This window comes from Eubalaena glacialis, chromosome 8, assembly GCF_028564815.1.
Source record: "Eubalaena glacialis isolate mEubGla1 chromosome 8, mEubGla1.1.hap2.+ XY, whole genome shotgun sequence".
NCBI classification, from domain to species: domain Eukaryota; kingdom Metazoa; phylum Chordata; class Mammalia; order Artiodactyla; family Balaenidae; genus Eubalaena; species Eubalaena glacialis.
In genome coordinates this window covers 19,192,401-19,219,656 of record NC_083723.1, presented here as the reverse complement: position 1 = coordinate 19,219,656, position 27,256 = coordinate 19,192,401, and the positions used below count along the sequence as shown (strand labels likewise).

Sequence of the window (27,256 nt, the reverse complement as noted above, 5' to 3'; positions counted from 1 at the left end):
AATGTAATGGGTAAATGCTAACTGTCCTAAATTTAAAAAGTAAAAAAAAGTGTAAAAGTCATTTCCTAAGACAATTAGGTAAATTTAAATAAGAAAGGAATTTTAGATGACGTTACAGAATAACGCATTTTCTTCGGTGTAACACAATGATATCATGGCTACACAATAGGAGAATGCACTTTTTCTTAGATGTTTGCTGAGAATTTGGGAAGTAAAATGTCATGATGTTTTAACTTCTTTTTAGGTAATGCAGCAAAAGAAAAATGCATATACATCACACATGTATATAATAAAGCAAATAAGAGAAAATGTAAGTCATTCCTCAACAATGCTAAAATAGATGAAATGCAGGAATTCCCTATATTATCCCTTCAAAACTACTTTACGTTTGAGAATTTCCACAATAAAGAAAAACGTTATTTTTAATCTGCCTCTTTCTTATTCGTTCCAAAGGTGTGGTGGTGAGAGCAGCTGTCTGGACGACCAGGCAATCACAGAGCAGGCGGAGACCAGCTCCAACCGCTCGGGGGCAGGAGAGAGAGGCCCTGCAGCCCGACTGGAAAACGCATGTGGGCGGGACCCCAAGCGCTCCGAAACAAACCCTGAAAAGGAGGCTGAAGGGGAAGCTGAAATGAGAAGCCTGCTCAGGGCCCACTCTAGGCTCGTGGCATTCAGGGCGTCATTTAAGGCAGCAACACGGGGACGCTGTGCTATCGCCTCTATCGAACGCGGGTCGGAGGCGGGGCGGGGCTGCTCACCGGCCAGCGTCCCCCAGGACCGAAGCCTTAGCGCCGGGATTAGAACCAGGCCCTGCTAGATTCTCAACACCGCGCTCTTTCTACTCTACCACGACTAAGTATTCACCCCGCCGCTAAAATGTGTGCGCCTTTTCTTTATGACTAGGATTAAAGTATGGATTAATTCTATGGCGTTGTGAATGAATAGAGAAAAACTCTGAAATAAAATAAAAACCGCCATTTTAAGTAGTATCTATTTTCCCAGTACAAGACAAGCAGTTGGAAATGGTCCGTCAACGATACCTAAGAATCTATTGTAACTGACCTTCATGAACAAAATTTTACAACCGTTCTTTAGTAACCATAATTTAGGTTACAAAACATATGAAAATAAATTACTGCTTTAAAATTTTATCACGCGTAAACTTGCTAACGTTTGACAGCCACATCACACTTAACAGTTGTGAAAAATATGTTGGTAGAGGACATCAACTAAAAATGTTGAAATTAAGAAAACACTGTTCTCCTGATTAGTAATTTAAAGTAAAATTTAGATCATAGGCACCTCAGTAGAAACATTAATAATAATGCTAAATATAAAAAGCCAGGGGCTTCCCTGGCGGGCCAGTGGTTAAGACTCCAGGCTTCCACTGCAGGGGACGCGGGTTCGATCCGCGGTCGGGGAGCTAAGACCACGCGGCCCTGCATGCCATGTGGTGGTACAGCACACACACACACACACACAAAAGCAGCAGGAATAAGGTATAAAAAATAGCCCTAGTATCTACCAAAAAACTAAGCAATAATGAAGCCTATAACACAACTGTTAAACTCCCTTCAAACAGGGGGAGATTCAATCAGAAAAACTTAATTTAAAAACTCTTGAATGTAAATTAATCTCTGTTATTACATCAAGTATTTCCTATAACAATAATGAATGGGAGAGAGCTGTAGAGGCAAAATCAGAGCAAAGACAGATGCTCCAAAGACAGAGGATCCCTATTTATCTATGACCTTAAAGAGGTAACAACAAAAATTACTTGAATGTAAGATAAATACGATGGATGGAGAAACAATTTTTGCACTTGGGCTACAGAGATTGGAGTAAATAGACTGAGAGACCTTGAACATTTGAAATGCTAATACAAAGGCCAACTAATAATTTCAAGCCCTTGCCTCCTGCCAATTACTTGTACAGATTTGTGCTTAAATTCAGGGATGCTGACTTGAACCACAGCAGTGGCACTTACTAGTTATGTTACTAGTGACACTGAGCAAACTACTTTACTTCTCTGGGTACCTGCCCCTACATCTCTCACTCTCTCAGAATATCTAGGCACATATTAAGTGCCACGTAAGTGTTTACTCTGTTCGGCCACTACCCAAATCCACTGTGACTAATGACACATAATGGGTCAGCAGGCCAGGGTTATGGGTATTACCTACAGCTACTTAAGATGGTACAACTAAGTGGCCCAAAGTGTAATCTAAATCATTATCACAGCCCAATCAGCAAAACGTGTTTGATACTCCAGATATGATGATGATCTATAGCTGTCAAACGTCAAAAAAAGGAAGTAAAAGAAACAAATTAATTAATTCATCTATTTTCTTTTCTTTTTTTATTGATGTATATATAACTAACCTACAACACTATGTTATGTTAGTTCCAGGTACAAAACATAATGATTCGATATTTCTATTTACTACAAAATGACCACCACAATTAATTCATCTTTTTATGATTTATTCAAACACTGAAATATTCTTATAAGAGAATTAAGACTTTCAGCATTCAAGTGTAAGGTCACCTCACAAGAGATAAGGCTGTGGCTTACCACAATCTTACACAGACTGTGGCTTCTCTCCTGGGTGCTCTCTCTACCCCTCCCTCTGCCAAGCTGGCTACTTTGCTATGAGCAGCCCTGTGAAGAGGCCCATGTGGCAAGAACTGGGGCCTCCCAACAACCTCCTGAGTGAGCAAAAGCAGGGAAATGAAGCAGATCCTTCAGGCCGGCCAAACCTTCAGCTGACAGCAGCCCCAGCTCACAGCTTGAGAGAACCAGATCCAGATCAACCATATTTCTGCACATGTTTTGAACACGGACGTCGATGGCCTTTGTGAAGAGCCTTAAGAGTTGCACAAGATGTACAAGTTTAGACTTTCATCCTTATTTGTGAAAAGAAATTTAACAAGACAGTATATCCTTAGTAGATTTCCCTTTCTCTTATGACCAGATGGGGAAAAGTGAACTAATAATCTAAACATAATATCATATCACATAAAGACACTGCCAAGAGAACTGTATAGTTGAAAAATTATATTTTTATTACACTGCAAAACTAAAATGTGTAGTACTTAAGGCAAGCTGGTAAGAAGGATATCGAGCTGTGAAAATATCTGTAAGATGCTGAACTCAGCAATCACGGGATCCACAAACATTTAAGAGGTTAAAGTACACTAACAGGGCTTCCCTGGTGGCGCAGCGGTTGAGAATCTGCCTGCCAATGCAGGGGACACGGGTTTGAGCCCTGGTCTGGGAAGATCCCACATGCCGCGGAGCAACTGGGCCCGTGAGCCACAACTACTGAGCCTGCGCGTCTGGAGCCTGTGCTCCACAGCAAGAGAGACCGCGATAGTGAGAGGCCCGCGCACCGCGATTAAGAGTGGCCCCCGCTCGCTGCAACTAGAGAAAGCCCTCGCACAGAAACGAAGACCCAACACAGCCAAAAATAAATTAATTAATTAAAGTAAAAAATTAAAAAAAAAATAATAAAGTACACTAACAGCTCCATACGTTTACAAAGTTGGAATCTGATTCTAGACAGTATCAAATAAAATTAAGGATTTCTTGTGCCTTTATGATCAGTAATGTAGATTTCTTCTCATTTTAGTACTGCAACTTTAGAGCTATAAGCAAAATTTTTCTAAAATACATTGATACTGACAGAAAAGACCTTCAAGGATGACAGAGCCCACAGTGGAAATACAACTCACATTCTGGAGGGCAAGCCAGAATCTAAAAGCCTAATCTCTACATTCTACAGTCTAGAAGATTCCTGAATCATTTCTTAATCCAGTGAAAAGGCTTTAGAACACAGTGTTAAATGAACTTTGGGGGTTGGCAGGAATCCTTAAAATGCACAAGGAGTTACCATCAAATCATAAATGGCTAGTGGCTGTTTTCAAGAGGCCAAATCTACAGATGTAGTTGACGCTGTACTTTGGGTCACGAACTTTCTTCATCAAACATACACATATAACTAAGTGTTCAGTTTCACTGAAAGTATTTTGAGCATATAAATATTCTACAAATCTTAGAATTCACAATGAAAGATAGTTAATGGACACACTTTGTATCCACTGACAACACCTTCTATCGTCTTAAGTACACAGTGCCAGTCACTGCCATTTGTCTCTTCAGTATGTCCTTGACAGAAGGCTCTTAACCACTGCTCCATTAAAGGTATTATAAAATCTACCTTTAAATCAAAAAATACAGTCTATGGAAACTAAGTACAGATTCTTTAAAGTCCAATTGGGTGTCTGGTTAATGCACTTCCTTAACAGCAGGCTGTAAGGGAAGTACTCCAGAGGACTGATACAGGCTTAATTTTTCAAGGGTAATCTTGTCTTTTTATGAACTCTGTCTTTATGTCTATACCTCTCCACTGATTTTGGCTGTTTAAAGACTTTTTTTTTTTTTTTTTTTTAAATAGATTCCTCAGAGGGCTCATGAGAAAAATATTCCCCCAGGGCTAACATATATAGTGTGTATAACATTTTATATGGGGCCTTTATAAATGAAGGTCAGTTTGACAGGTACAAAATCTTTGGCTCTTTCTTTCCTTGAGTAGATCAAATGTATTGCTCTATTGTCTTCTTGCCCAAAGTACTGCTGTACAAAAGCTTGGTAACAATCTGATTTTTCCCCGATAAGACATGTGGTCTGTTTGCCTAAAAAAGTTTACCACTACATCAAGCAGGATAAGGCTGCAATGTTTACTGGGATTTTACAATGATTTTCATAGTTTTAATGTCTTCTTTCTTGCTCTTATAGCCTTCTCCTTACTTGCTTTGTAGGCAGAGGAAGAGTAAACAAATATTATTTGAGATCTTAAAAGGAGGTTAGTACATGAACTTGGATACTCGAAGATTTTGGGCTTGTTTCTTAGTTCTTAATTATGTTCTGGATAAGCAAAAATACAATACATTGAATTATGAACTGGGGAAACAACCGATCTTGGAATGAGAAAGTCTTGTTAGGTGAAAGTAGAGTTCAGAAATCAGAAGACACCTGAGAAATACTGAATTTCTTTCACAGCTAAAAAAAAAAAATTCTTTTAGTAACCAAAAAAACTTTTAAAATAAAAGAACTCTGACAACAATTCCCTGGCCATTTAAAACCAAAGGCCATAATTATACACACTCAGACATCAAAATGTAACTGAAAGACTAAGTTCCTTCAGTAAGTCAAGACCTATTGTTATTTCACACTTCCATTGTTCATGAATGTGCAAGGGTGCATCACAGCACATAGCAACGTCTGACTCAACCACACAACTACAGGCATGTTTCCCAGGTGTACATTACACCTCTTGTAAAAAATGAAGAATAATTCATTGTGAATAACCCAAATTCTCATTATTTCTGAAGGAATTCAAAAAATGGGAAAAGGACATAGGTCTTGGAGATGAATGACTACAAATGCAGTAAGTAAAAGCTCTTTGACACATATATGGAAAATAGAACTGACTTTTGAGCCTCATTCTAAAGCCCCACCTAGTTTTACAATCCAAGAGTAATTAACGTTTTCTAGTTCAGTCATCATCAGGAAGCCTAACTCATGTACCAACTTGAGCATACCCCTATGGTACGCACCCAACATAGCAAGTTAGATAACAGTCAGTGGATTTCAGGCTTAGGTCTTATAGTCTGTGCCAGACAAAAAGAAGATTAGATAAATTTATGTCTTAGGAAAAATGGTTAAATGATTATACCACAATATAAATATAACTATACATACTTCAAAGTTCACAACATCCTTTTATTAACTTCTTGTGGCATTCTTCTGGCAGACTATATTCTCCAAAGGCCACAACAGCATCTCTTGCTCTTCTAGAACCCTGAAGTTCTGAAGAAATGGACTCTAATTCTCCTCCTTGTAGATCTGGATGAGCTTTTGATGTGCATCTTACCAACGTAAGGTAGTGGAAGTGTCTGTGTGATTTTTTCGAGGCTAAGTCATGAAGCAACACAGCTTCCACTCTGTAAGGTGCACGCTCACTTTTGGAACTCTGGGTTCCAGGTAACGACTGACCACCCCTGCCGCCGCCCCGGAAGCCGCAATGCTGTAAGGAAGCCAAGCCACACAGAAAGCATGCAGACAGGCACACCTGTCTGCAGTCCCGGTCTTCCAACACTTGTAGCCTGGGGGGCCAGACATGTGAATAATGCGCTTTCAGATGATTCCTGTGTCTCCACCCTTTGAGATGTCTCAACAGACACCCCAGATATCATGAAGCAGAGGCGAACCCCCTCATCTTTGCCCTTTTAAAATTCCTGATCCATAAAACCATAAGCAACATTAAAAGTTGGCTCAATGTGCTAAGTTTTGGAGTAATTCATTACACAACAATAACCAGAGCAGTCCTTATTCTACTCACCGTAACAGTTATACAAAACCTCCTCCCCATTGTTCTACAAGAAAGATGTGCCCTCAATCTTTCCAAGATTAACCCACTACCTCCAAAAATTACTCATCTAATTCCTTCCTTGTTGGCTCTCCAACCTTTCCTCAGATTTCTTCTCTTCTGCCTAGAAATAGGCTCAGGTATCCTGTCTTAAAATCAACTTTCTTCTGTGCATATCTGACCTCACCCCCTACAAGCTACAGTCTTGTCTTCACTTCACTGCTAAATTTCACCAAAGTATCTGTTATGCTCTCTCCAGTGCATCCTCCCCTTGACATCTGCATGATCCATCACTGGCCCCAACCAATGGGGACCCTCCCCACAAGTAGCTCACTGACCTTTTCTCAGCCTTCATCTTCAAACTATGGCTTAACTGAATACTGCTATTATTAAATCCTTCCTTCTTGAAAACACTCTTCCTTTTATGCCTCAGACTTAACAGTCTTGGAAAGAACACCACCATCTTATTAGTGTGTTACCAAAAAAGGAAAAATTACTATTGTCCTAGAGAAGAATTTTGGTAGCCTGATGAGATATTCAGTTTAAAGGTCACAGTGAATATGGGTGGTATAGTAAATAAAGCCGAGTAGGCTGCTCACAGGATCAATAAAAGGAAAATAGGTAAAATTATTTTAATTAGCATAAAAGTACAAAGAAGAGTAAAGTACAATCAAGACATGAAGAAATTATAATCAAAGAACTAAAACCTCTTTTAAAAAGCCAAATACAAGATCACATGACACAAAAAGAATAAAGGTAAGTTTTAAAAACCCAATGGTCAAAAATAATATGGACACAATTTTTCAAAAATACTAAATACAAATGGCCAGTCTTACTAATAATCAAATGAGTAAAACAAAAACAAGAGATTATTGGTGGTATCGTGTAAAGACAGTGGTGCTGCGTGGAGCCACACTGACGTACTTCTGCTAAGTGTGTAAATCAGTATAGTCTTTTTGGAGAGCAACTGGTGACATGTTTTAAAATGAAAATGCACTATGCTTCAAACTAGCTAATCTCACCTACAAATTTATGCTTAGGACAAACCCATAAGTGAATATACAAGGAGTTCCCAGTGGCATTATTTACAATAATGAAAGGTGAGAACACATAAATGTCTAATCACTACAAAGCTACTTAATCAAAATAAACACAAAGAACAGAGTATTATGCAGAAAACAATGATGCAGAACTATATGTAGGTTCATGAAAATACATCCACAAATATTACTGAAAGGAAATAGCATAGCATAGTATGGGAAAGCACACGCAGATCAATCTCTTTTATGGAAGTTATACATATATAGATATGCATATACACACATTAATTTCTGGGAGGATACCTATGAAACTTGAAACCCCTTTAATTCACCTTGGAGAAGCTGACTGTGGAACAGAGTGTCAAATACAAAAACTGAGAATTTTAATTTTTTGCTTCCTATTTTGTTTGAATTTTTTTAACACTACCATATACCACTTTCATAATAATTTTTTGAACTAGCAAATAAGAGTTTAAATAAATAGCTATAGTAGTATATACTTAAGATCACTCAGAACTGCAGGTATGAACCTCAATTCACACAGTACTTCCTAACACTGAAAGCCAACAAGGAAACAGGGGCAGCACAACAGTCATGGTATTAAAAACATCAATAACATATTCTGACACGGTAATGGTACAGCTTTTCCAGGTACTGACAGTGAAGGAAAACTCTCATGCATCCTCATCAATAGAACATGTGTACTCGTGGGCCACAACCTTAGCAATAACACGTGTGCGCACGCTTGCACATGTGCACGCACACACGCACATACTTAACGCAGCAACTCCAAAGAAGATATATAAATGGCCAATAGGCACATGAAAAGATGCTCAACATCAACAGTCATTTGGTAAATCAACATCAAAATCACAGTGAGAGACCACTTAAAACCCACTAGGATGGACAAAATAAAAAAGAGTAACAAATGCTGGTGAGGATGCAGGGAAACTGTAACCCTCGTATTACATGCTGGCAGGAATACACAGTGACGTAGCTGCTTTGGAAAAACAATCTGGCAGTTCCTCAAGAAGTTAAACATGGAGTTATAATATTACCGAACAATTCTACTCCTAGGTATATATCTGAGAGAAACGGAAAACATATGTCCACTCAAAAACTCATATACAAATGTTCAAAGGAGCATATTCAAAATAGCTCCAAAGTGAAACAACCCAAATGTACATCAACTGATGAATGGATAAACAAATGTGATATACCCAGACTATAGAACATATTATTCAGAATAAAAAGGAATAAAGTACTAATGTATGCTACAACATGAATAAAACTTGAAAACATGCTTTAAAAAAAAAAAAAAAAAAAGCCGGCCACAAAAAGGCCACAGACTGTATGATTCTGTTTATATGAAATGTCCAGAATAAGAAAATCGATAGAGACAGAAAGTAGATGAGTAGCTGCCATGGACTGGGGACTGTGTCTCCTGAACCTGTGTCTCTTTTGGGCGTGATAAAAATGTTCTGGAATCAGTGGTAGTAGTTGCACAGTTCTGTGAATATATTAAAAACCACTGAAGTGTACCCTTTAGAGGGGTGTACCTTATGTAATCAATAAAAAAAAATTGTATGTGGGAAAAAATAGCAAATTTTCAATTACTCCTTCCTACTCAATATAAAATAGACCAAAAAACTCCAACAAAATCTGAAACTCCTTTATTTCATTATAATCTTTTAAATTCCAGGTTGAAACAGAATCCAATACAGAGAGATAGAAAAATCATCATGAAAAACCTGGATAAGGTACCTAAGAATACAGTCCTTTTTTATACTAGCCTCAGATGGGAAACTAAGGAGAAAATACAGACGACAATGATGTATTATAAACTTCAACGCTGCTAAGAGACAAGATCTTAACTGTTCCCACCACAAAAAAGAATTAAGAATTATGTGATATGACAGAGGTGTGTATGGTGGCAATCATCTTGCAATATGTAACGTATCAAACACCTTGACCTACACAACGTACACCTTAAAACTTAAATACATCAATTGTATCTCAGTAAAAATAAATTTTAAGAAAGAGACAAAATAAATTACTCCAAAACTTGCCCCATTACCAGGTTCTGTTTGTAATATTTAGAATCATACCTTAGATGCCAAATAAGAATCAAACATGCCTGGGCCTGCCCAGGGAATTAGTGAACAGCCCCAAGGAGGCAAAGTGCAAGAGTGTTTCTGTTTGGAGCTAGGAAAAGGAAGGGATTTTATGCTCCAGTGAGCCCACAAGGGGGTGAGGGAGGATGGGACAGAGAAAGATGAGAAGCGAAGCCGTCGCGCTGACTGTGCACTCTTTCTGAAACCAGACTCCAGGGACCAGCGGTGCAGGCCAGCGGAGAGAAGGGCCGTGGGACAGCTGGAGGACCCACAAAGGGCAGGGTGCAGGGGCACAGGCATGGGGGCATCTGGGCTGGGCCCTCTCGCTACCTAGGCCACACAATCCTGCTCTGGTTCTGAGTGCAGTGGGGAGAGCCCCGGTGGCACGGACGAGAGCACGTCACAGTGGGTGCTGCCAGCACCACAAAACAAGGAGCGGGAAAGGTCACGACAAACGTCACATGGTGACTCTGGCCCAGATCCTGCGGCACCTCTTCTGGGGATGTCCAGATCCAAAGGGGCAGCCTATGCAGGGGGCTGACAGGCGGGGACAAGAACCGCTGACATTTAGAATGATCGTAAGCAGGACTCCATCTACACTCAAAAAATGAAAACTTTAGTTTACACAACGGAATGCGTCGAGGAATGTTTCGTTGAGAATAACAGAGCTGTACCTTCGCAGCTCCTCCATCCGCGCCACCAAGGTGAACACACCCCTTTGGCTGCTCTCCTGCCTGCCTGACTGCTCTGTCTGTTCTTCTTCCTCTTGTGCCCCACGGAATTTCTCAAAGGCTTCTCACTAAACCGTCTCCCTGCATCTTTTTTATTCACTTAACACTCCTTATACAATTTGTTTTCCTATCAAATCTATATACGTGTGTAAGGTCTGGAACAGTCCACAAGACCACGCTCATTTCTGACAGAACTGTAGGGTCTAGGGGTCCCAAAGGCCACCCTCACTACTGACACCAGCTGCAGGTTTGGAGCGTCCAAACACCGTGCTCAGTTCCAGGAATTAATATGTGACAAGAACTCACAGAAGACACTGAAGGCAGTTAAACTCATGGTTACAGTTTATTATAGCATAAGGGCTATCATTTAATGTCAGTCACAGGAAGAGACGCCTGGGGCAGAATCAAGGAGGGCCCCAAATTCAGAGCTTCCAAGTGTCCTCTCCCAAAGGACACTGTCGATTCCTCCAGTTAATGACACATGACAATGCACATATAGTACTGCCAACCAGAGCAGTTCACCCAAGCGTTGGGGCCCAGAGTTTTCATTAGGGCTCCGTTATGTAGACGTGGTGGACTGGCAACATGGCAAACCTCAGGGTTCACAAGTGCCGAAAGCCCTCACCCAGTACCCATCACTGTGAGATCACTGTGTGTGGCCTGAGGCCCAGGTAAAGAAGATACTAACCAGGCAGACATTCCAAGGGCTTAGAGACTATCACCTAGGAGTTCAGGGCAAAAGCCAGACTTCTCTTTCAGCAATGTTAAATTCTTTACTACACTGTCTGCTTGCCCTTCTCTTCTGAGCCCCAGATTCGTATCTCCAGCTGCCTTCTTGATTTCTCCACCAGCTTCGTTAAGTTCAAATGAATAAAGTCAAACTCATCCATATTTCCCCAGACGAACTGCCATTTCACTGTTCCTGTTAATAGTACCAAATCCACTTCTTTTCAATAAAGAATTGAGGCAGTTTATAAAACCACAATACAAGATATAAAATTAGAAGGAAACTGGGGTGAAGAAAAAATAGCCCAGAAAAAATAAAATAGAATAATGCTGCAGTGAAGTTAGGACACAGAATGCATGCTGTAAATCCCTGTTCAGTTGTTAGAGATGGACTGCACATTTGGCTCTGGGCTTTTGAACAGCCAAATGATATCTGAAACTAAGAAGAAAAGACAAGCAGTTTCAAAATTCAGAGTCCTTTTTTTTTTTTCATGATGCCCAGGAAGTACTATTCTTCTTCCACTCACCCCAGAATTGAAGACTTGGAATTTTTCTCACTGTTGTCCTCTACGTGCCATAGTTTATCAAATGATAAAGATGCTATCTCTGTGATGTTGTTTGCTTTTGTCTTCTCCTTATGTACATATTCTCTCTCTCCAACTCCAGTCATTTAAGATTTCAAATTATTCTTCCTTAAGAACAGCACTTCCCTGTTCAAAACCTGCAATGGTTACTCACTGCTAAGTTGTTCTTTAAACATTTTTTTCTATCTACAAAGAAATATATGCTCAATGCAGAAAACAAAAGACAAAGTTAAAAAAAAGAGAGATAGGGGCTTCCCTGGTGGCGCAGTGGTTGAGAATCTGCCTGCCAATGCAGGGGACACGGGTTCGAGCCCTGGTCTGGGAGGATCCCACATGCCACGGAGCAACTGGGCCCGTGAGCCACAATTACTGAGCCTGCGCGTCTGGAGCCTGTGCTCCGCAACAAGAGAGGCTGCGACAGTGAGAGGTCCGCGCACCGCGATGAAGAGTGGCCCCCCGCTCGCCACAACTAGAGAAAGCCCTCACACAGAAACGAAGACCCAACACAGCCAAAGATAAATAAATAAATAAAATTAAAAAAAAAAAAAAGAGAGATAGAGAAATCCTGCAGTCTAGATATACAATTCCCTAATATTTGACAAATGTATATGCCCTAATTAATACAAAGAGCATTTCTCCAAAATCTCATTTTCCTGATGTAGTCTCCGATTCATGTTCTTTGCCAACTATATATATTGCAATTATTTTCCCCTACTCTGAAGCTCGTCATTTCATTTTTTTAAATGTCTCTCAATCAGCAAAGGACTTTTTATTTGGATGAAATCCAATTTTTAATTTTTTTAACCTTAATACCTCTTGTATTCTCTCTACAAAATCTTCCCCTACTCCAAGGCTGTGAAGACTTCTACTTTTTTTCTTTTTGTAAGCCTTATGCTTTTCGTTTTACTTTTAAGTCTATGGGATCCATCACAACCTAAGAAATAGATCTTTTTAAAAATCTACACATTTGCTGTAAGATCAGAAACAAGACAAGGATGTCCTCTCCTACCACTTTTAGTCAATCTTGTGCATGGAGCAATGAAGCAAGAAAGAAACATAAAGAATGCTAAGGAAAAGAAAATTATTTTCAGTGAAATGATAAATGCTTGTGCAGAAAATCCAAAAAATCTACACAGAACACACACACACAAACAGAATTAGCAAACAAATTTAGCACAGTTACAGGACACATGGTCAATGAATTAATTACATTTCTACGTATCATCAAAAAACAAAAACAAAAGAGAGGAAAAAATTTAAATATGCGCAAGACCTCCACACTAAAAAAACATAAAACATTGCTGAGAGAAATTAAAGACCTAAATAAATGTGTTACCAAGGTTGTGGCCCCAGAATCATACCCCAGCCCCTCCCTCAAATAGAAACCAATTACTCTTTTTTTTTCTTTTTAAAAATCTTTTTCTAGAAACCAGTTACTCTTTTCTAAGTTTCAGGGGGAAGCTGCAAACAGAAAAAAAAACAAGAACTGGTTAGAACCAACAAGGCCCAAGATGGCAGAAAATCTGACTTCCCGCAGACCATAAGCCTCATTATACACTCAGTGTAATACATTAGCATGCTAAATGACACACCCCTCAGTGCCTTGACAGTTATGACTGCCACAACAACAACCAGAAAAGCCCAAACAAGGACTGAAGAGGAGAGCTGCATCAGTTCCAGGTCCAAACCACACTCCTGTTCTCTGATAACTCATGAATATTCCTCTCACTCTATCCAAATCCCTCCATTTTACCTCAACCCACCTATAGATTTGGTGTCTCCACCCGGATTGGCTTGAGAAGTTAATTTGTGAACTAAGTTCCTGCTTCTCCTTTCTTTGGCCATTGAATAAAGTGTGTGCTGTTCCAGTCTCAGCAAGGGTTTCATTACGGCTGCATGAAACTGATGGAAAAAGAACCTCTCTGGGCGAGACCAGGGGTCTCAGCCTGGGCTAGAACCCTGGCGTGAGTCCAGTTGACCAATTTGGTAATAAATGGACACAGAGATGTTAGTGGTATCTGGGAGGAAGAAATTTCCTCTACCTTTCTAGGTTGTTCTAGCTGGTCTAAGAATTAAATTGACAGGTTAAAAGGAGAAAATCAAACAACAGTTTAATGACGTGTATACACGGGAGAGGCCCAGGAAAACTGAGTAACTCTCCAAAACGACCAAAGCCTTCATCTTAAATACCATCTTCAGGATGTTGGGGGTGGTGATTTGGGACTTCAAAGGGAAGGAAGGCCATTCACATGGAGATGGAAAAGCAAATACTTGGTAAATGGCTGTGACACAGACACAGAGCCACAGAGCGGACTCTGATTTCTAGGCTCTGCTGACTCCCCCATCACACCTAGCCCACATTCTCTGCAGACACCTCTGAGGACAGCTCTATTCCTGTCAGGGAACATGCCCTCTATCTAAGTTCTTTTAGGCATTTGGGGGAAAGTCAAAGTTTCTTCCTGAGTCTTTTGGGCCTTTTCAGCTGGAAATAATCCACATGCCAAAGAGACTTCAGGGATGGCAAATTTTGCTCCTCTACAATGGATTAGAAGATCAATACTACTAAACACATGTCTAAAATATTTGTATTTATAAGCTGAGGCTGACATTATACATAAATACAAAGGAACTAGACAAGTCAAAACCCATTCTGGAAGAGAAGCACAAAGTTGGAGGGCATCCACTACCCAGTTCAAGACTTACTATATAAAGCTACACAAATCAAGGCAGTGTGGAATAAGAGCACCAACAGACCAAAAGTGGAATGGAACAGAAAAGAGTCCATAAATAGACCCTAATACATACAGTGAATTTATTTACAAAGGCACCAGGCAACTCCATAGGGAAAGAAGTGTCTTTTCAACAAATGGTGCTACAACAACTAGACATAAAAGTATACAGAAAAGCAGAAACCTCCACACCAACTTCACACCTTACTGCTGACATTTTGGTATAGCTCTTTCACCCTAAATACAATTTTAAAAAGAGAGCTGATCATACCACAAAGGTTCTTTTGCCTTTTAATGGCCAACATTAAATTTTGAGACTTAGTAAAATTCAACCTGTGTAATCTTGTGGGATCTCCGTTCCCTGACCAGGGATTGAACCTGCACCCTCGGCAGTGAAAGCGCCAAATCGTACCCACTAGAACGCCAGGGAACTCCCAAGGGTTCTTTTTCTATTCTGCCTTCCTTCGGGTTTTTAAAAAACGTATTTCTAGATGATGTTTTAATTTACTTCACATATAAATTTCTCATCCTCATATTTATCCTCTACATGATGCTGCCAAATTACTCTTCAACCTAATCTATAGGTTGCCCATTTGGTAGGAAAACAAAAAAGCTTCTCAGAGACACCTCTCCCAGGCTCCAGGATTTGGCCAGAGAAATGCCCACCCCCATCAACAAAGTCCAATTCTTCTTAACTGGCAAGGCCCCCTTTACATTTTCTATAAAGTCTCTTCTTTTACCTCTAACCAAATACAACTTCATTCCCTTCACATCCTCACAAATTTTCCTTTTTCTCCTCTTATAATTAGTTAACCATACAAAAAAGGTGAAGAAAGGCGATTAAGTAGCTTCTTAATCTAGTCCATTCATTCATTCATTCCATAGTCAACAGGCCAGATTGTTCTATCTTGGTTCTAGTGAGGAGCAGGAAGCAACAAGACAGGCAAGGCTCTGCTGTGAAGGAGCTTATAGTCTACTGGCAAAGTCTATAAGGCCATGAACTCCTAGAAAATACAGACTGTTTCTCATTTATCTTTACAACCCCTGTAGTAAAATACAACACTTTACATATAGGAAAGCCTCAAAGAATTCAATTGTTAGGCTAACTAAAGCTTAGTGATCAATAAATACCCATGTCAGTAGTGATTCACAGCAAGGGGCCTGACAGGTGTTGGAATCGCCTCAGTCTCCACGAAAGGAATGCAATGAAGCCTCATGTAATAAATTCAAGGGCATATTACCGTCTTCATATAGTTAAGCAGAGTCTCTTCTCAAGGCTTCAAGTAAGCCAAATTAAGCCTACTAATTTTTAAAAACGCATACCACCGTGGTGAATTAAGTATTCATGCAGAATTAGTGGTTTTAAGGAAAAGAACTGTGAATGAATAAAGGTTATCTTTTACTTATCTCAAAAAGAACAGAAACTAAAGACCACATTTCTGGATGGACCTGGAGATTATCGTACTAAGTGATGTAAGTCAGACAGAGAAAGACAAATAAATGATGTCGCTTATATGTGGAATCTAAAAAAAAAAGATGCAAATGAACTTATTTTCAAAACAGAAACAGACTCACAGACTTAGAAAATGAATTTATGGTTACCAGGGGAGAAGGGGGGCGGTGGGGATACATTGGGAGTTTGGGATTGTCACGTACACACTGCTATATTTAAAATAGACAACCAGGGACTTCCCAGGCAGTCCAGTGGTTAACACTTTGCCTTCCAATGCAGGGGATGCAAGTTCAATCCCTGGTCAGGGAGCTAAGATCCCACATGCCTCGGGGCCAAAAAACCAAAACATAAAGCAGAAGCAATATTGTAACAAATTCAGTAAAGACTTTAAAAATGGTCCACATCAAAAAAAAAAAAAAAAAAAAAAAACCTTAAATAAATAAATTAATCAATTAATTAATAAAATAAAACAGACAACCAACAGGGACCTACTGTAAAAAAAAAAAATTAAAAAGACTACATTTTCATAAAATACTTGAGCTACATGACACCATTTCTAAGGCAACTTCGTGTAATGTATATTGCTTTTTCTTCTTAAAAAAAAAAACAAACAAAAAACCTGAAGCTATAAAATAGTCATAAGTCATAGATTCTGGGCAGAGAATGAAGACCAATAAGAAATTAAACCACCAACATTAAATTTTGAGACTTAGTAAAATTCAACCTGTGTAAACTTTTCACAAATGGAAAGTGAACACACATGGGTAAAGGCAATTTGTGTATAAGGAAGCCATTTGACATTTTTCTAGTGTGCAAGTATTCATATTGTTTACCCTATGTTTTGAAGAAGATATTCCCAAATTCCCACAGAAGAGCTCGGGGGCACTGTGGATGATTTTAAGAAAATTTAAAGCAGAAATGAAGGGTCTGTACTCTGATTTGTGTGTCCTTCATGGCATGTCAACCTCCTCACCCTGACACGCCTTCTCAGATACACAGGTAACACCAGTGCTGTCCTGCCCTTAGTTGAAGCTTAACACCAGAGACAATTTCTTCACCCAACCAGAAATACTTACTGCACAGTAGATGGTTCAAATGCAGTGGGATTAACAAAACATACAGCCCTTGACCACAGGAAATCTTTCAGACTGAGGAGAAGGAGCTCAGAAACAAACGCAAAAATAAATGTATAATCACACATCATGATGAGTGCTACGGGGGTGGGGAGTGGAGACTACTGTGGGTGATAAAGGAAGAGGCCTAAATAACATGTGATAGGGATTCAAAGAAGGCATAAGGAAATGACATGTTTCAGTACCAAGTCAGACCACAACTATGTTGAAATCGATGTCTCCAGAAACGATGCAAGTGATAAACTGTATACAAGTTGCCAACTTATCTAAAAATGATTTAGGAGAGCCACAAAACAGGATCTCCAAGGAGTCAGTCAGTGCAGGCAAGCATGATACACCAAAGCGATGTACCTACTTTCACCATTTACTCGTCCTTGGAGTAAATACGTGCTGAGCGTCCTGGGGAAATTTTAGAACACAGGTAGTTCAAAGCAGTAATTCCCCTTACACAGCAAATCAGTCACACAGTGTGAAGTGAAGGCAAGGGTCACTTCTCTTAGTCACAGATTTGGAGTTTTAGAGGAATGGTACATGCCTCAGGTGAGCCATCCTTAGCTTCAATGTACAGAAAAATCACTGGATGAACCTGTTAAATACTTGGAGGCCGGGTCCTACTCCCAAGGATTCCAATTCAAGACTTAAGAGTCCAGCCTAGAAACGTTCTGATGCAGGTGGTACAGGTCACACTCTGAAAACCCACATTAGACTAAAATCTCCCCAGAGGAGGAGGTTTTGCCCTGATGAAGAGGCTTTCAGCTTAAAAAAGCAAGCAAGTACAATATTACACAGGGGCCTCCTAGAACTGTTTGCTTACAGGCTGACCCTTTGCCTGACCCTTGTTATACTCTGGGCTTGGAAGAAAAAGTCGGAATAAACCACAGAGCCTGCTGCTACAGTTCCTGCCCCAGACAACTGACCAGAGGTAACATAGAAAAACAAGGAGAGAGAGAAGCAGTGCTGACCACTCTGTCTGCAGAGGCCAGAGAAACAAGCGTACCACAAGCGAGGCAGTTAAGACCGCTAAGGGGGTCAGCACAAAAGTACAGACGGGGACACACCCAAGAAGAGAATGATGGAACAAAAACAGAACTAAGGAAAATAAAATTCGAATTTCTTAAGAATCTTCTATGTATCAGGCAGTATGCCCTACTTCACACATGTGTCTCATTTTATTCCTCAAAAAATCATCAGTGATAGGTGCTGTTATATATTCTATTATATGGAGAGATGATATTATAGATGAAGAAACTAATAAAGCCTAGAGCAAAGGTAACGTGTCCGAGGATACAGAAATGGAAAGCAACAGGGCCAGATTTTGAACCCAGCTCTTTCAGACTCCAAAGTCCATATTCCCCCCCTGGACTCGTGTGTAGGAACATGCTAGCTGTGAAGAAAGGAAAAGAAGACTCCCAGGCCACAGAGACTGCCAAGTACAATAGAAAGGAGCAAAGAATAATGCATTAGCAATATCAGAACTTTAAATAGTGGCCTTTTTGTTAAAAAGGAGTTAAGTTTCAAAAGCTTTGAATAAGGAAAGACTTGAAAAGGTAAAGAGGTAAAAAGAAGGTAAAAAGTTAAGATACAATTTGGTTCGTCATGAATGATTCAGAATTGCAGGAACCCAAATGCTTATTGCAGCTAAAGGCAGGTGATGGGATTCCAGGTGACCTTCCACACTCCGACCCCCAAAATACCTATAACTCCTATGATGAACAAAAATGTCTTTTGTAAAGAGAGAGAGAAAAGATGTGGTATATTTTGTTTCTGTTGATGTTTTATTTTATTTCAGGACTATTAAGAACTGGCTGGTGAGGCAGAGGTTCTCCAAGAATGAAGTCAAAGGAAACAAGCGGAGACGTGAAGTGACAGAAGAGAGACAAGCCACCTCCACAGACTAAGCAAAACATACCCTTAGACTGTGAAAGGCATCCCTCCTCTTCCCTCTTCCTGAACTCACTCCACAGCCCTTAGGTAGTGCCAAGCAACAAAGGACGTCTCAGGACAGGCTAGGTGTTGAGGAGAGGGGAGACATGTCCAAAACGGCAGTGACATACAAGGAAATTAATCTAGTCAGTAAACATAATGAGGATAATGACAGCCTAGTCTCTTACTGCCAAAGAAAGAAACTATAGATATGGTAAGGATAAAACTGAGCTGAATCCCCCGGCATTACAGTGGAAATGAGATATATTAAACTCATGGATTTTAATATATGCATAAATAAAAACAGAAATAAATATTTAGAAATATATACATAAAGGAAGTGTGTGTGTCCTTAGCTCTGTGCTAAGAGACCTAGAAGCAGTGACACCCCAATAGTAATGATCTCATCTAATGCCCAGATCTTGTTTTCTAAATACTGTTCTTCATTAAAAGAAACCACGGCTCCTTGTGGAGAGAGCTGATTCCAGGGCTGGCATACAGATAATACAAGATGAACTGGGAACATCTTTTTTTTTTTTTTTTTTGATTGATTTTTATTGGAGTACAGTTGCTATGCAATGTTGTGTTAGTTTCTACTATACAGCAAAATGAATCAGCTATGCATATATCCCCTCTTTTTTGGATTTCCTCCCCATTTAGGTCATCACAGTGCATTAAGTAGAGTTCCCTATGCTATACAGCAGGGGTCCCCAACCCCTAAGCCGCCGACTGGTACCGGTCCACAGCCTGTTAGGAACCGGGCTGCAGAGCAGGAGGTGAGCGGCGGGCGGGCAAGCTAAGCTTCATCTGCCGCTCCCCATCACTCGCATTACCGCCGAACCATCCCCCCACCCCACCCCCGGTCCGTGGAAAAATTATCTTCAATTAAACTGGTCCCTGGTGCCAAAAAGGTTGGGGACTGCTGCTATACAGCATGTTCTCGTTAGTAATCTATTTACTACATAGTATCAATAGTGTATATGAGGAACATCTTATTTGAAAGTAAGAAAGGATTTAAACAATGATAGGGGGGCTTCCCTGGTGGCACAGTTGTTTAGAATCCGCCTGCCAATGCAGGGGACACAGGTTCGAGCCCTGATCTGGGAAGATCCTACATGCTGTGGAGCAACTAAGCCATCCGTACGCCACAACTACTGAGCCTGTGCTCTAGAGCCTGTGAGCCACAACTACTGAGCCCATGTGCCACAACTACTGAAGCCCGCGTGCCTAGAGCCCGTGCTCCACAACAAGAGAAGCCACTGCAACGAGAAGCCCGTGCACCACAACGAAGAGTAGCCCCTGCTCACCACAACTAGAGAAAGCCCGTGCACAGCAACGAAGACCCAACGCAGCCAAAAATAAATAAATAAAATTAAAAAAAAAAAAAAAAAGAATGATAGGGACTTTTCCCATCAACAGAAGAATGGATAAAGAAGACAAGGTACGTACACACACACACACACACACACACAGCGGAATACTACTCAGCCATTAAAAAGAATCAAATTTGCAGCAACATGGATGGACTTGTAGGGCACTGTGCTAAGTGAAATAAGTCAGAGAAAGAGAAATACTGTATGATATCACTTATATGAGGAATCTAAAAATTACAACAAACTAAACAAACTAGTGAACAAAAAAGAAGCAGACTCACAGATATAGAGAACAAACTAATGGTTACCACCAGTGGGGAGGGGGGTAAGGGCAATACAGGGGCGGAGGAGTGGGAGGTATAAACTACTGGGTGTAAGACAGGCTCGAGGATGTACTGTACACAACATGGGGAATATAGCCAATATTTTGTAATAACTGTAAATGGAAAGTAACCTTTAAAATTGTAAAAAAAAATTTTAATTAAGTTAAAAAATAAAGGTTTACATTTATGCTAAACTAAAAAAATAATAAATAAAACAAATGACACAGTTTTATACGTACTAATACAGAGTGACTTCTAATATATACTGTGAAAAAATAATGTGTAGAACAAAATGAATGATATGAACTTTTCAAAAGGACAGAGAATCAACCTGAAGGGGCTCCTAATGGCCAGGTTGGGAAAATCTAAGCATCAAAACAAATAAGGAGAGTAAATGATTATAACCCACTGAGTAAAAAGGAAATCTATGAATGAGTACATCTGAGATACACAGACAGATGGATGGGAGGGAGGGATGGGTAGAATAGAGGGAGAGAAAGAAAGAAGAGGAAGAAGGAAGTAAATTTCTTGAAAAAAGAATATTTACAAAGGTTCAAAGTAACTCTCAACAAAATGTTTATTAATTACCAGGGGGTAAAGAGTAACTTTACAGTAGAGCTATCTGGCAGACACCAACCTGAACAAGTGATTGACATCAACTGTACTGGTATAAATCAAAACCACGTACCATCTGATAGGATTCAATGAGAAGAACACTTCTCACAGAACAACACTATTTTGGTATTCCAAATTGAGAAAACATTATACAAAATAATTGGCCTACATCTTCAAAAATATCAAAGCCATAAAAGCCCAGAAAAGACTAAGGAACTGTTCCAGACTAAGGGAAGAAGAAAACAAAATGCAATGTGGTTCTTCAATGGATCGGTTTCACAAAAATAACAATACTGGGCAACTGGCAAAACCTGAATGGAGTCTGAGGACTGAATGGTAGAAGTATATCAACATTAACTTCCTGATCTTGATAGTTGTATTGTGGTTAACATAGGAGAACGTACTTGATTGTAGGCAAAACATACTAAAGTACTCAGGGGTGATAAAGCATCGTGTTGGTAACTTAAATTCAACCCTTTCCAGTGGGTAAGTTATCTATTCTATTGGGGGGTGGGGGCATTTCTTTTCCCAGACATTCCCAATCAACTCCATGGGCTCCTTGAAAGCATTTGTCAGTTATCTTAAACACCTGTTATGGTCTATACCACAAAAGAGCCATGTGTGAGGCAAATATTCTCATTCCAGCAGTGGGGAGCCTATGACCTGAAGAGAACAGTTCCTTCACACCAACCTAATGTTTTGGCCTAAGCAGCAAAATCAAGACAGTTCTCCGCATTTCCTCTTCAAATAACTTCATTTTCAAACGAAGAAATGCAGATTAAGAGGGAGGATGGAAAACATCTTCTTTTCCATATTAAAAGGCATAGATCTTCACCTTTGGGGTCATAATCACTAATACAAATGCTAAAGATCAACATTCCATTTTCTAAGGAAAACATGATTCTATGTGTAGAAATCTACACCTATGGAAAAATCACGTTAGAGCGTGATTCTTAAACTTTTCAGAGCAGAATGTTAACTTTTGCTTACTCGTAACTAAAAAGTACATTGTTCCTTAACCAACACACAAAGGGCCTGCAATCACTAGATAAATTGATACTAAGATACAATAGAGCCAAAGAGTCATTAATGCTTTATGGCCTGAACATGTGTGCATCTCCTGCCATCTATTCTTAAGCCGTATAGAATCTGATTTACATTTTCCTTAATTTGTAGCAGATAAATGTCTCATCAACTGTTCAGAAGCTAAGAATTCAGATTGTGATAATTTTCTATTAGAGGGAATTAAAGTCCAAGTGAGTAAGAAGAGGCAGCAAATGGATTGCCTTTCCTTTCTCCTAGATTCTTGGGATCCAGTCTACACAGAGTATGGGGTCTGGATCAAACTGTTTTCAATACTCATCACACAACATGCTTGCCTTTTAGGAGTTTAGCTATATGCTCTTGGTCTTTATGAAACGTCAATACACGAATACTCCACTTGAATAATTTCTATGTATTCCGTGAAATCATAGCTGAAAACATAATCCACTACGTCACAATGGCAGAACCCACAAACTGTCTTTTTCGTTGAGTACAACACCAGGAAACAAATGGACAGACTTTCTTTCCACAGACAATAAATACTATGTAACTCAATGCTGAGCAGAGAAAGGAACAGTTCCTTATTAGTCTTAGCAGCCAAGAAGCTCAAATCCAATGTAGTGAACAGCAAGCAGTTTAATTGGCTCCTCCCGTAGGGGCTTCGTACCCTCTACTTTCTGTGCTCTTCGCAGATGGTTTACTATGTTTTTATCTTTAATAGTCCTGCTTTATACCATCTTTTTAATTCTACCAACAGATTTAAATCCTCTTGAAAGTACCCAGCATGTGTACGCACACATGTATTTATTTTCTTTCTCTTACAAATTTTCCTTCTGATATCTCTTATATTTTCAGGTAGCATTCTACACTTAATGATCTAAAAATTTTTAACAATATGGACACCAAGCGGCTAATTTAATAAAGACCAAGGAGTCTGCATCATTAACCCGCCTCGTCCTCTCCCGGTGGGGAAGGCAGGCGCGTCACCTTTGCAGTAGTCTGCGGGGTCCTCCTGCTCCTCATCGTCTGACCCCAGGATCTCCTCCTCTGGCTCCGGGGGCGCAGGGTCTGCCAGAGGCGGTGGCGGTGGAGGGGGCGGGGGTGGAGGAACCAAGGGAGCTTTCTGTTGAGGCTCCGGCCTGAAACAGAGGAAGAACAATTTCTGTTTACTCAGAAGTAAATCCTGCATTATGAATACACTTGAGAGTTTCTTAATGTGGGAAAAAATAAAACTTGTCACACACTAAGAAGAGATGCTGATTAATGTTACTTCATCCACTTTAGCTGAATTCAAGTAATGTTTCAAAACACAAGTGGGGGGCAGGGGGGGTGACTACCCTTATTAACCAAGGAATATTTCTGCAGGCCCATTTTCACTCCAAGCATCATTATTTCTTAAGTCTTGATAATATTATGAATTGTAAGTGAAATAAGAGTTATCTCCCCACGATACACAGCCTTAGTAGTTAGAACACATCCCCCAGAGATTAGAAAAAGACAGAGGAAAGCAACCCTGGACTTTAAAAAAAGGACTTATTTTCCATCATTTTAAAATCAGAATTCCTTTCCCCATAGAAACAGTAGGAATGTGGTTAGGTGTCCTGGATAACTCATAAAAGCCAACTAATGTATACTGTAATGTACACCTTGCTTAGCAAGACAAGAACGCTGTCCCAAACTGGAAATTAAACAAAGAAAACATCCACTGCAGTCAAATACAAATACAATCCATACATCAATGCAAGACTTCCAATGGTTATTTCTAATTGTTACAAAAAGGCTAAATGTTTAGTATACTCTTTTACAAAAGATAGGAAAACCTATAATACTAAAAACAAACAACTTAAGAGGTTACAGATGTAAACCCTTCAGATATCTAGAATAACTCAGGACATATTAAATACATTTGCTTAGAAGTAAAGCATTCATAATGCAATTCTATAAAATCAAGCTTTTACTTATAAAATTTAACTGCTCCTTCTAGCCATATCCCAATGGGGAATCTTGAACCAAAAGTCTCAACTGGATGCAGAACCTCTCTTGAGCTGCAAGCTGCCCTAACAACAGGACCACCATTGTTCTCCCTGAGCTGGCCACAGCTCTACAGATAAAAAGTGGGGAGGGAAAAGATACCGAGTGGTAGGCGCAAGGGGGTTCGGCTGATGGACTGTTCCCCAGAGGCAGTTTCAGTGGGATGAACAGAGGGCCCCTAGTCTGGGGAGCAAGGGGAACCTCACAGACACTGATGTGGTAGATAACGGCCATTTTTTTTGGCCTGCCCAGTACTGATGTTCCCTTTCTAAAAGCATGTTTTGGAACACTGCTACTCCCTGCACAATGAAAGGCTGGCTCCAGTCCTCTCTCCTCGCTGTGGTACAGCCTAGGGCACAGAGCCCTGGAACCTTGCTTGAGAAGGTCAGCCATCACAGGGTGCAAACTATCCTAGCTGCTAGTAAGAGGCAGGGCCAGAGGAGCTGCCCCTTTCTAAGCTGAACCTCTAAATTCTTGCCAAATCTAGGAGCCCCCAAATAGCCTTTAGCACACTGCCTTCAGCCTAAGGTAGTTACAGCTCATTTATGTGGGTTGCCACCAAAAACTCAAAGTGCCACAGCAAACGAAGGAAGGCAGTAGAAACACCAGCAGTCATGAGGATGGGGTGGGGATCACACCCCACAGGTAACCTTGAAGGTCAACACTGGCAAGTATGATTACCTTTGGCAGGACAACTAAAGAATGTTTATAATCTGAAAATGACTTGTACTGATTTCTACTAGCTAGAATTTATGGAGACTCAAAGTTACAGCTCCCTAGGTAACAGACATTAGGACAATGGTGGTGATAACATTCTGAATTAACCATGCCTCATGATGGAGTACTGAAAGGGAGTCATCACAACCAAACACCAACATCACTGCCAGGACCTCCAAAAAAATCCCAAGAGACCTTATGGAAGTGCAGTCATCTTTCTGGCAGCCTTGCAAATGCTCATTTTCTTTTTAATAGACATGCCTTTACTGAAAGTAAAATGGTCCTAGGGAAAAGAGGTCTGAGGAAGGGGAGGTAGGAGAGGAACTGCACCAGTTTCAATGCTTCCCCAAAGGGAAGAGGTTAGAGAAAAGATTTACATGACCCATTCCTGGGGGTGGAATCTATCTATTTGACAAATTTGCTCAACCACAAATACTTTCAAGTTGACTATTTCTTCCTAAGAAATTTTATATGAAAAAATGAAGAGATTCTCTAAATTAAACAAAAAAAAAAAACAAAAAAAAAAACCCCAAAAACAACACATATTCCCTCTGGAGACTACGTAACAACTAATGAAAAGGGAAGGACTGAAAGATCTTGTTCCACTGGTGCAGGGCGCTGCTACGCTCGACACCACTGATACTTGGGCCAGGAAACTCATGGCTGTGGGTGCTGTTTCGTACATTGTAGAACGCTGTCAGCCTGGCCTCCAGCCACTACATGTCAGTTGTGATCATCATAGACATGTCCAGAGACAAAGCAACCTAAATGTCCATCAACAGAGGAATGGATAAAGAAGATGTGGTACATATATACAATGGAATATTACTCAGCCATAAAAAAGAATGAATTAATGCCAGCAACATGGGTGGACCTAGAGATTATCATACTAAGTGAAGTAAGTCAGACAGAGAAAGACAAATATATGATATTGTTTATATGTGGAATCTAAAAAAAAAAAGGGTACAAATGAACTTATTTACAAAATAGTAGTAGACTCACAAATGTAGAAAACTTATGGTTACCAGGGGATGAACGCGGTGGGGGATAAATCAGGAGATTGGGATTGACAATATACGTACTGCTATATATAAAATAGATAACTAATAAGGACCTGCTGTATAGCACAGGGAACTCTACTCAATACTCTGTAATGGCCTACATGGGACAAGAATCTTAAAAAAAACCAACACTGGATATATGTATATGTATAACTGATTCACTTTGCTGTACACCTGAAACTAACACAACATTGTAAATCAACTATACTCCAATAAAAAAGTTTTTAATCATCACCAAAAAAAAACCTATGCCCAGACACTGACAAATCGGGGGGGCGGGCAGTGGTGGCAAAATGATGCCCATGTGAGCACCACTTCATCGGTGGCATTTGCTACATATACCTTTACCTCAATGGAATAGACTGTATCTATGATAAGGGAGAAGAGATTCTAATTTTCACATGCCCATTTTCTCTAGTTTGAGAGGCTCGGGTATCTTTACCATAATGTGTGTCTCTTGGTGAGCTGCCACATCACTTGCTTAACAAAATTCTCAGACCCTCTGGTGTCAGGGAGGGCCATGCTGAACAGGCAGGCAGATAGTTCCCCCAAAGCCAGTTCTATCAAGTTAAAGGGATGAGTCAGGGTACCTTGAAATACAGAGGAAGTTGAGTAATGTTGGTGTAATATCTTGACTGGCTATCATATCACAACATCTAGAACTCTGCTGTCCTCTGGCCCCACGTGGGTGCTGAGCACTTAAAATGTGCCTAGTCCTTACTGAGATGTGTTCTAAGTGTAAAATATGTACTGAATTTCCAAGATTTAGTATAAAAAATGTAAAATATTTTATTAATAATTTTATATTTATTACATGTTAAAATAATAATGTTTTGGATATAATAAATTATTAAAATTAAATTCATCTGCTTTTTACTTTTTTTTTAAATGTGGCTACTAGAACACTTTAAATTACAAGTGAGGCTCACATTACATTTCTATTAGATGGCACCACTCTAGACCCTCAGATTCAACAATAGCAGAGGAGTGTCTTGGCAGAGATTCCTGGTCACATCAGTGAATATTTTTTTCTGAGGTTTCTCCCAGTAACCTGCTTCACACCAATTATCACCAACTCTCAAATTACCCAGTTCGTCACAGTAAGATAAGTACACTGTAACTACCAAATGTTACAGTCCAATCACTGACTCTTTTTCATCCCATCCAGCCTTGTTACTGCCTACCGCACAGGAAAAACACAGTAAATTTGTCTTAGGTCAGATGTACG

At 39.9% G+C, this 27,256-nt stretch overlaps 1 protein-coding gene across 8 annotated transcripts in view; it reads right to left on the bottom strand.

Annotated features, from left to right (window-relative positions):
• The window catches only part of SRPK2 (SRSF protein kinase 2), a 227,511-nt gene that overhangs the window by 49,443 nt on the left and 150,812 nt on the right, over nucleotides 1-27,256 (bottom strand). For all 8 annotated transcript variants that reach the window (XM_061197618.1, XM_061197619.1, XM_061197611.1 and 5 more), the window contains one exon: nucleotides 23,207-23,358. In XM_061197618.1, the coding sequence (XP_061053601.1) occupies nucleotides 23,207-23,358 (152 nt within the window). The remainder of the gene's footprint in view (nucleotides 1-23,206; nucleotides 23,359-27,256) is intronic.